Here is a 10533-nt window from a genome sequence, read left to right as displayed (position 1 = left end):
CAACTGAGTGTCGGTACTCTGACAAGTAAAGAGTGAAAAAGGGCAAGATGAGGAGTTAGAGCCTGGCAGGTGTACAGAGGACCCTTTTGATACACTGATCATAACCGATATGAGTCCGACAGGTTTGAGTTGTGGAGTCTGGGTATTACTGCAAGCCCCCCACACCTGGTTTCTGCTTGTCCGGAGTTTTGCGGGTTAAACATGAACAATGCTTATAGCAAAGACTCACAAACTTCATATATGCTTGTCACATGCCGTACTACATCACCACAATCACGGTAGTACAAACTGTACTTTAGTAAAGTTACATTAGAGTCTTGAGCTCATAGAGTGATGATTGGCTGTTTTTGGCTCATGGCAGTAGTTCAGACTCCCTGAAACGGCATTGCTTCTTGATTAATTCAAAAAGGGGAAGGAACAGCATTATCATTACTTGATCATTCTCCTCACATTTGTTTTCTAGTTCCAGGGAAAATATTCCAGCTGGAGGCCATTACTCTACAGGTCTTTGCTGATTTGTGAAGTAGGCTTTACCTTTGTTGGGTCTGGAAATACAACACCCTCTTCCTGTGGAACACTGTAAAGCAACACAACCATGAGCATTTAAATTCAACAAAAAATTAACTATCTTTTTAAAATGGTATTCTGATTGCATGACTAAAAATTTCAATCATGGTTATAGGCTTATAAATAATACGATATTTAAAATAATAACATTGTGCTAGTGTTGAAATAGGTACTCTTTTACTAAATAATGGCTTTCATTAATAAGCAAATCTAGTAAAACACGTATTAAAAAACCCTATTTAAAAATATTTTGAGACTTTGCTGGAGGGCTAATATTATCTGCTTGTGGGTCAAACACTAAAAAGGATGAATGATGTATGTTCTCGTGGGATTTGAGTTTATCCCTGTGACATCACCGTCTTGCAAAGCCTTCCCATGAAAAGTCAATAAGTTTAATTATTAAAGTGGAATGCTAATGGTCCACTAATACCATAAAAATAGATTATCCAGTTATGTGTGGCAGAGTTTTGATTGGGTTAAAAATGACTTCACCTCTACCATCAGCAGTATTTTGTCAGAGAAAAAAAAGCACTGTGCAAATTAAGTAAGTCATATTATGATGATTCTGATGTTTCATGTGGTTAAAAATGCAGAACTGTAAACTATGTATAATGAAGTACAATGAAAGGCAAAGAAGTTTAGTTAAATGTTCTTAAATAAAGACAATATTTGACCTATTACAGCCAGGACTTGGGATGTAGTACCCTTTTAATACAGAGAAAAAGAATAATCATGTTCAGCCTGATTATTTTAAAAAGAAATATCACCACAAATTAGACAAAAATGCAAAAATCATTTTCATTAGCTGCGCATTTAATGTATAACAACAGTACAAAGTGAATCTTTTGCTTGCAAAATAGGAGTGTTTTTTATGTACAGTATTTATACAGTAATATATAGTTTAAAAAAACATTACAGCTTAAACATCTGACAGTTTATTGCACAACACATTTATAAATTATCATCATCAAACCACACATGAAACTGATGAATTCTGTCATATTTCAACATTTAACAGGAAATGTACTTATTATTTATTGTAGTTCATCTTGTTCTTGTAGATAACATGATTCAAGGTCTTGTGGGGGATAAATGAACTCCATTGGTACGGAAATGTTAAGAAGATAGCAGTAATACTTCCAGAGACTTTATAAGAAGCCTCAAGCATAAAAAGGCATTTGTTTCCTCATTGTAAATTGGTGAAACAACCAATCAGAACTAAAACTGTGAAGTAGTCGTGATGTCTCAGATTATTTTTTCTTTTTTTTTCTTTTTTTTTTATAGTTATGCTGTTTAGATAATTATTTTAAAGTTTAGATATGGCACTATAACTACAGGAGCAGGGGGACAACAAGCAATAAGGTAAAGTGTACACTGGAATGCAAAACAAAACTGGAATAAAACGTGAATTCTACGTTAAAGCACGAAAACAGTAAGGATATAAAGCGTCACTAGTGCTGTGAAGCAACAAACAGACTTTACAAGAACCCACTGCTGGACCAGTCACATATACCGTTAATCATATATCCACTCTGTTTAAGAAATATAAGAGCACCTGCTTTACACTGAGCTGAATCCCGATCCAGATCGCCTGTTTTGAAGGTGAAAAAATCAGACTTCAGCTTTTAACCTGCATTTATTTTCCACATTATGCTCAAAGTGGATTCATTTGGTAAATCAAAAAAGCATCAAGGCCTTTATCTAATCTAGTTTGACCAGATTACTTGACAGGAGCTGCAGGTGTTCTTGGTATCTTGTACACCGAGTGCATTTCAAGTATCACGCTAAATGTAAACAATGACTGATGAGACTGGAAGGGTGGGTGCTGTTGGCCAGGTTAGGCTAATCTGATCCACTTTCAGGCTTATAGCATCATTAATCATGCTTTCTACTGCAGTTCAATTTGGTCCCCACTTATCTTTGAATGGCTGAATTACTGGTCTATTGATCATCACTGTAAAAAAAAATTTCCTATCTCAAATGGGATCTTTTCCGTACAATGGCATGTATTATTAATAGCTTCTACAGGAGCATTTAATATGAATGAAACATGAGATATATTATATTTGGCACGAAGAGCCAGGGATTGGGTCTGAAAATATCTACACATATTTCAAATTGGAAAGTAATGATGTCTTGGTGTTGGATTATTAAACAGCCAGACCCTAAACCTATAAGCGACAAATCTGTTGTATACTTCTTTCAAAACCCAGTAGTTCAGACAATCATCATTAAATGAAAAAAAAAAAATGATGTTTTATGATGTCACATATGATGGAAATCCTCAAGCAGCAAAATAAAAAGTAATTTTGATGAAATCTTAAGTGTTCTCTCTCTTAAGCCTTTAAAAACCCAGAAAAAAGACTTGGTGCAAGATGCACATCTCTGCTCCGAATGGCAACAAATGGCGATGTCACTCCAAGTTTGTGATATGTAGTGCGAATAAGTGTCCTTCATGTTTGACATATAAAAAGAACTTTGAGTCTTGTCCCATTAAATTGGCTCCTGTCTTTGAGCTCCTCCAGTGACTTTTCAAGTTGAGTCATTCTTTATTAAGTGGTGTTCTCTTCAGAGCCATGCCACACACACACTTAGTATAACCACCGACTACAAAGGCAAACCATTACCCAGCGGACAAGAATTGGCGGAAAATTCAGCAGCCGTGATGGCCTAAATCCTCCTTCTCTCTCCCTCTATAGTAGTGTTTTAGAAGTTGGATGTTTGCCTTTTGGAATTTCTTCTGAAAAATGACATTGGATTCAAAAGTCTTGCTTTGGGACTTTCTGCTGTTTGATGTGTGCTGTGGTTTGCGTATGTACATTTGTACCCGTGTATTTATCCACGTGTAACTGTCAGTTTGTATACAGTAGGTCCATTAAAACTGCAGTCTCTCTGTGCACAACAGTTTGTGTGTATGTGTGATTGAATATATCCGCACATGCATACCAGAAGTCGGTTGATTTCCACATCTGAGAGGCATATGTGTTTAGAATTCCCCTGTTATGGTATATTTTGGTGTCTGTGTATCATGTGTGCGTACAGAATGTGTTTATGTGTGTATATGGAAGTATTTAGGATCGTGTGTGTTTCTCAGCTCTCTGTGGACAAAGCTGAGATGATCTGCTCCACTTTATACGCCAGCTTCTGCTTTTGGGCCTGTTCATCCTGCTCCAGTGCCTCAATGATCTAAAACACACAGAGATATAGGCCATAAGGACACAAAGCATGTCACCGGTCAGCTGTAGTGAATTAGCACGCACACGTTATGTCATGGGGTCAGATTTTGTTTTAGGTTTTATTTAATTTTTGTTTATGATTGTGTTGTTTCCGTCTTTGTTCTGAATGCATTACTTATGTTTGACCGCTGACTCAACGCTAATAAGTTTCACTCAATCCTTGTTACCTTACTATGTATATATAGTTTGTCGCATAAATTAGTTTTGCACTTTTAGCCGACAACAGAAGCAATTTGAAGACACACTTCGTGTTCCTGGAAATTGTTAGCGGCATTCTCAGTAATTCTTTTATTCGTTAATTGAAAATCACCCAGCATATTATCACAAAATGAATTCATTAAATTCGACACAGTCTGTTTTGTTTTTTGCCCGTTTGATTTCTGCAATCAGCCATGACCTTTACGAGGGCTCAAAATTAAAACCGTGTTTTGGTAAGTTGTTAGCAAACAGTTGCCTGTCCGCACACCCAGCATTCACAGAACAAGACTGGCGTGTATTAAGGGATGTATTTGTGTCCAGCTGACCAATTTAACTCCAGTAATTACTCTACTTTTGTCTCCATTTTTGAGGGAATTATCTGCCCCTTTAGCTGCTAAAATAAATGACAGTAAAAGAAAGTATTGGCTAAAAGAAGTCAGATTCCTAAAATCAAACAATGGCAGGAGAGACGTTAAAGTGTCCCAAATTGTTGAAAATTGGAGAGTTGGCTTATAACTCTCTGGAAGTTCAATGCAATGGAATCAAGACACTGCTATTTATAAATAAATAAATGATTAATTATGGCTGCTTTGACTTCAAAAATTGATAACTTCAATTGGTAATACTGCAAAAACATGTGGTGCACATTATTGCTTTAAAGTGTATTGACCGGGCCTCACCTCTTGGCTGTATTTGCTGACATATGCGTAGATCTCATGGAGGGCACTGAGCACGTTGAACTCACTGGAGTGAAGGCGAGCCTGTTCAGCCAGATAGGCATTCATATCCTGATCACTGATGGCAGGCAGGCGGTTGATGTCAGCATAGTACCTGAGAGGAGACGCACGCGCACACACACACACACACACACACACGCACTGTCAGTGTGGAGGGCACAGTGATGCATACCATAGCTTTTCTTCTCACATGGAATCGGTCTGTTTTGAAAAGAATATGCTTCGACACACAAACCTGTAAATCAGAGGTGTTGCAGCATAGAAAACAAGGAAAGCGTTACTCATGCGTTTAGTCATGTAGTAATGCAGACAATGTATTCAAAAATAAACGAACACGCTTTTTATTTCCATATGCAGATACACAAACTGAGCCTCAGCAAGAGCCTTAGGAAGATTATGTTCATCATTAAAGGTTTGAAAACAAAAACCCATCTGGACTCATAACTCTGAGCAATCGCATGTGTATATAAATCGCATGTGCCCTGCCTTGCTGCATGCATCGAAGAAGTTTAATTTTGCATGCAGTGCACAACTCATTTCATTGTTTCTACATATTTTTATTGCAACTACTGAATTAAAAAATGTCGGCGAATGATGAAGACCTGACCTTGATCTTTTACTAATATGATAATTAACAAATGAGTGAGATAATTATTATTACTTAAAGAACAATTATTTCATTTAAAGACGGATTTTTTGTCATGCTCGTAAAGGCACCATTGAAGATCTAGCTAGACTTTCTAATGGGTCCCTAGAGTTGCATTAACAAAGGTTGCAACACTATTGCTTTATATGGCAAAGGTGTAAAAGATATGGAACTGTGGTGTGATAAAACTTACAGAGTCATGAAAGGCGCTCTGTGTATGTGAGAGTAAATGAATAAATGTGGTGGTTCTGACAAAACATAGTATTGCTGATGAAACCAATGGCAACCAACGTTCTGGTGAGGAGCTGGATGTCTGTCAATGCTCCCAAGTTAGCGCCTGATCAATACAGGATACTGATAAAGATATTGATGATTTAAAAATCCAATATTCCAATACATCACAGTTTTAGAGTGGCCGACAAGTGGACAAAGAATGCAATGTCAACATTCTTAACATGGTTGAAGGGTGTTTCTTCCATATCTTATTTACTTTTTAAAATTCACACTGATAAATTCCAGTTTATAATATACAGCATCTTACCTGACAACATTTAGGCCTAAAAGCTGCCTATAAATATACTTATCTATACAAAACATAATTTTAACATAATTATAAAAAAGCCTGCACATACACACCTTTCTACCCAGCTTTTGTAATGTGGTATGTCCTTGGCGTAGAGTAGTTTGGTGGAGGGAGAGTCTTTTCCCAGACGATGTTCGGATGTTGAGCAAGAGTCCATGAAGGTTTGGGCCACCACAGACAAACAGGCGTCTGTGATGCTACTTTTATGGATGTCAAACACAAACTGGGGATTCTTGATCACATTTACCCAGAAGCGGAGGGGAAGGCTGGTGGGGGGGGGAGAAGCAAATGAGCACTTTTCAGAGAAGACTGATAACACTGCTGGCTTCATTAATCTGTTAAAGTGACTGCATTTTGTCATCCAGAAGTATGTCACTTTTACGTTCCTAATGGCTTCGTTCAGACATACCAATGGTAGCCACAGAGAATGGAGAAAAAGCAAGTACTTCTTAAAGCTCCGTGTGCTTATCCATTAATGTCACTGCATGCATTCAGACTGGTCTTCTGTTAAAAGTGATTAAGAGTAAATATTACTAGCTCACACCTAGAAAGCCTGTCATCACAGCTTTTACTGAAAAGTGACCTGGGTACTAATTTAGCGTTGCAGCCGCCCCATTCAGATGCTGTCAAATTAATGGAGGAAAGTGAATGAGAGCGGCTATTGACAATAGCGGCTATACAGAAACGTAAAAATATATATTTTAGGCTGTGCAAGGCTATTGTGCAAAAGTAAATCATGAAATGTCCTTTTAATCATCCTTTTAGTGACTTTTTCTTTTCAAAACATGGAGATTAGAAGACTACTGAAAGATAATTTGGAATTACAGATTGTTCCCAGAAATAGGAGTTGCTTCCTTGAGAGCCATAGACCCATACAAGATAAAACCAGATGACCTACAAAATTTAGCAACTCTACATTTTACTATGCAATCAAAACAATACTATACAATTCTAAAAAGAAAAAACAAAGAACAAAAAGGAATTTTGTCTGAAGGAAGTCAATTTTAACTTTAACTTTTAGGTTAATTGTGATTAGATAATCTTAACAGTTGTGTAACACTGTGACTAGAACATGAAAATATATTATGATTGTTACAGAAAGCTATTTCTGTAACAAGCTAAAGGTGCTGCTGAAAAGTTTCTTAGGCTGTAAGTAGACAACAGCACTATGAGAAATCAAAAATCTTTCTCACCAGTTGCTCTTCCATGTGTGGCGGACGTCCATGTCATGGATGCCATGTCTGTCAGCCTGCTCATCCAGGAAGTCAAACATGTATTTAATTGCGAGAGGCAGAGCAGTGCCTCGACACACAGTGCTGAACAGTGTCTCAAATAAATCGTCCACAAACTTCTGCAGCGTTCCCTGAAAAGTAACAGAATGGAGATTTGCTCTAAGTGCCATGCCAAATCATAGGACACATTTTCTTTTTTGTTTTTTGTGAATATTTTGTTTGTTGTTTTTACAAATGTTGACGTTTCCTACCACAGACATCTACATTAAGTTAATTAGTTAATTTCTCTAGGAATGGATGTGTCACTTTTCCTGTGGTGCAAAGGACTTTGAGTGGTCATGAAAACTTCAAAATCACCAAATAAAGGCCTCCGAGTACAAATGTTTTCTCCATGTTTGTTTTTTTCTATTCACCGTTACCACAGTTTGCAGCATGTGTTATGTGGTACCTTTGTTGCTAGTAGCCGTGTCAGGTAAATCTCAGACACCATCTTGCTGCCTCGCTCGCCCTCTTTCTGGTCCCCGTGGTCATGGTTCTTGACTAAGTGCCAAACTTTGACACCACTCTCCAGGTCGGGGGTCAGCATAGGCACACGGGAGTGGGGGCTGTCAGGGCTGGTGGGGGTGGAACGGAACGATACATCCACACCTAGATGGTTAAAGCGTAGATGATAAAGAAAAATGCACAATTTCTAAAATATTTCAGTTTGTAAATGTACATTATATATCTGATAATCACTCTATTAGACTGGAGCACAAACAAAGAGAACGTCACATTGGTTTCTCAGGTCTAAATAAGTGGTTGACAGTCTTCGTTGTAATCTGGAAGTGAGCAGGTGGGCTGTGTGTGTTTTGACTGTATAATCAGGTGCTGTCATTATTTCATCGGTCGTCATAGTAATGATGCAGACATACACTCTTTCATTAAAGAGATGGTTTCTATGGTTCTTGCTTTCTGCCACTAAGTGTTTTGTGTTTTCAGCTTTTCGACTTACAGCGTGGCATCGCTTGAAGTTCTTGTGTTTTTAAAAGGAATATATTAAACCCAACGACAAACATTTATGTAAAGTGCATGATTTTATTGACGTTAAGATCAGGTCAGCTTGTGTTATACCTACTGTATAGAAACGTAAAGTGAAAAGACAGTTCCATGTCAGCTTATATATAAAACCTAATAAACAACATACTTGATTTGCTTTTGTAAATGCAGAATATTTCTTGAATATTTTTTCTAGACTATCATGCTTCCTTTATTTAACATGCCTTCTAACAGTGTCAACTAATGTGCTTTACAGCAGATTGATAAGTGACAGAAACAGATGGTGCATCACTACTGTGAGGTGGATGAATATTAAGTATTTGAATTTCCTAAGCAGTACTAACCATATCTGCTGATACTGCGTGGGAAGCTGGCTGAAGAAGGAATGTTGAAAGAGGACATCTGTTTGGGCACCAAGGCCACCACACAGCGATCAGATACCTGAAAAACAAAGGTAGAGCCTTGTGAATTTTTTGCTAGCAGCTGTTGGTCAAAAGTAATCATGGCAGGAATTCCAAATATTTTTTGAGCTTCAAACCAAGAGCCAAGGATTTTCAGAATTATGACGGAAAGGTTTTGAATGTCCTCTGTGGGCTTTGTAAATTTATAAAAGACAGGCTTTTAGTTCAACTGCAGTCTCCTGTAAAAATCCACTATCATCAGATAGATGAAAATAAAAGGCAGCACAGCATCTACTGGAACAGCTTTATATTACTGTACCAAATATAAATGGCAGGAGAACTCAACACACTGCAGATGCTACAAACACCCAAATAAAGAAATACTCTGCAAGTAGCCCAAACAATGACCAAACTAAAAAATTGATGGATTCAGCAAAGACATGCATTGTGTTGTAAACCAAAGTAATTCCAACCATGATGTTTCTGCAGCCCCAGGAAACACTTTTACCGTTGCTACACACAGTGCCTTTCTATATCATATATTTGGAGGTGTAGTATTTGTAGCCCTTTCTGTATTTGTAGTTGAGTTCAGGTCCTTTCTTATTTAAGTAGGTGATGATCATAACTAAATGCATGAAAGGTTTTTTGCAAACTCTCAAATCAATACTTAACTCAACATTGCCCTCCAGTGATGCTCATGGTAACTTAGCTTAATCTTTTGCAGCATGTAAGTAAAGTGAAATATTTATGTAATAGACTGCTAAATGTTTTCACATAACAATACAGGCACTTTTTTCTAGTGTCGGTCCTAGATCCTGTCTGTGGAACAGCACTGGGGAAATGCTGAATATTGTAGCTCTGCTCTATGAGCTATGATGAAGACCGGTCGTCCGCAGTATGAGAGAAATTCCACGTTCAGACTTAGCTTTGCACTATTCTGCAAAAGCTGCATTATAGCGAATACCAAATTCAGCTTAGCGACAAAACATGCATTTCCTAGCTGGTCGAAAGATTAAAAATGAAAGAGCTAAATTGTTTATCTCCTCTAGAGATAAGACAGAATGCATTCTCTCCTCTCAAAACATACTTTTAGTGCAGAAAATGTGGCTTTTCTTTGTCTTTACTGGTCTCTGTGTTTTTAGAAAAGTATGTTTTCTTTGTGCATGGTACAGTTGGCCCAAAGCTGACAGTGTAGATGAACATTTGACTGACAAAGGAACAGGATGACTCATCTGAGGTTAGTGACCTGTGTAGTCGCATTTATGAGCTGGGAAGGGAAAAAAAGTGTTGTAAAGAGACGGGCACACAAGTGCATGTTTGGTTGACTAAGTGTGTTTGTGACCACGAGGTTGGAAAAAAATGTAGGCAGTGATGAGGTGAGTGAGATGAATGTAAATGAGTAATACTTTGCCCTTCATCAACAATATCTAGTGAGCAACTGAGTAATCCGTCTGCAAAATTCAGACTTTCCAGGTATAAAATTGCAATCGTTTTTTACAAGCTTTGAGGTAATTAGAGCTGAAGTAAAGCGTCAGTCGACAGACGTTAATTTTAAAAATGTTTGAGTCACTAAAATGTCAAACATTTCCACCGTCTTTTTTCACATGTGAGGGTTTTTTTGCTTTTGCTTTTATTGCACTTAGTATTGGTTCAGGCTGGATATAAAGTCAATCTCCAAACCCAATATCCCAGCAAATAAGCTGATAACAGTTGATCTCAGTGACAGCCGACACCAGCTGATTGCTCGAATGATACCCGGCTACTCATCCATTATTTTATAGGGTAGGATTTTTTTTGTTGCTATCCTTCTGTAAGCTGCTTTACAACCCACCCCCACCCCACATCCTTCTATTCATGCAGCATTTGCCTAAATCATTGTAATATATGTTGACATG

General features: G+C 37.7%; 1 protein-coding gene across 1 annotated transcript in view; it reads right to left on the bottom strand.

The window, feature by feature from the left end:
• Positions 1-1369: 1369 nt before the first annotated feature.
• Positions 1370-10533, bottom strand: part of LOC102211566 (plexin-A2-like) — an 80951-nt gene continuing 71787 nt past the window's right edge. The window contains exons 27-32 of the mRNA XM_005729717.1: positions 8582-8678; positions 7648-7847; positions 7161-7330; positions 6021-6233; positions 4682-4832; positions 1370-3753 (exon numbers count right to left, since the gene is read on the bottom strand). Of these exons, the coding sequence (XP_005729774.1) occupies positions 3658-3753; positions 4682-4832; positions 6021-6233; positions 7161-7330; positions 7648-7847; positions 8582-8678 (927 nt within the window). The 3' untranslated portion in view covers positions 1370-3657. The remainder of the gene's footprint in view (positions 3754-4681; positions 4833-6020; positions 6234-7160; positions 7331-7647; positions 7848-8581; positions 8679-10533) is intronic.

Source organism: Pundamilia nyererei, unplaced genomic scaffold, assembly GCF_000239375.1.
Source record: "Pundamilia nyererei isolate P.nyererei 1_Seehausen unplaced genomic scaffold, PunNye1.0 scaffold00034, whole genome shotgun sequence".
In the NCBI taxonomy this organism is placed as follows: domain Eukaryota; kingdom Metazoa; phylum Chordata; class Actinopteri; order Cichliformes; family Cichlidae; genus Pundamilia; species Pundamilia nyererei.
The sequence above is the reverse complement of the archived record's forward strand: the minus strand, read 5'-3'. Positions and strand labels throughout refer to the sequence as shown.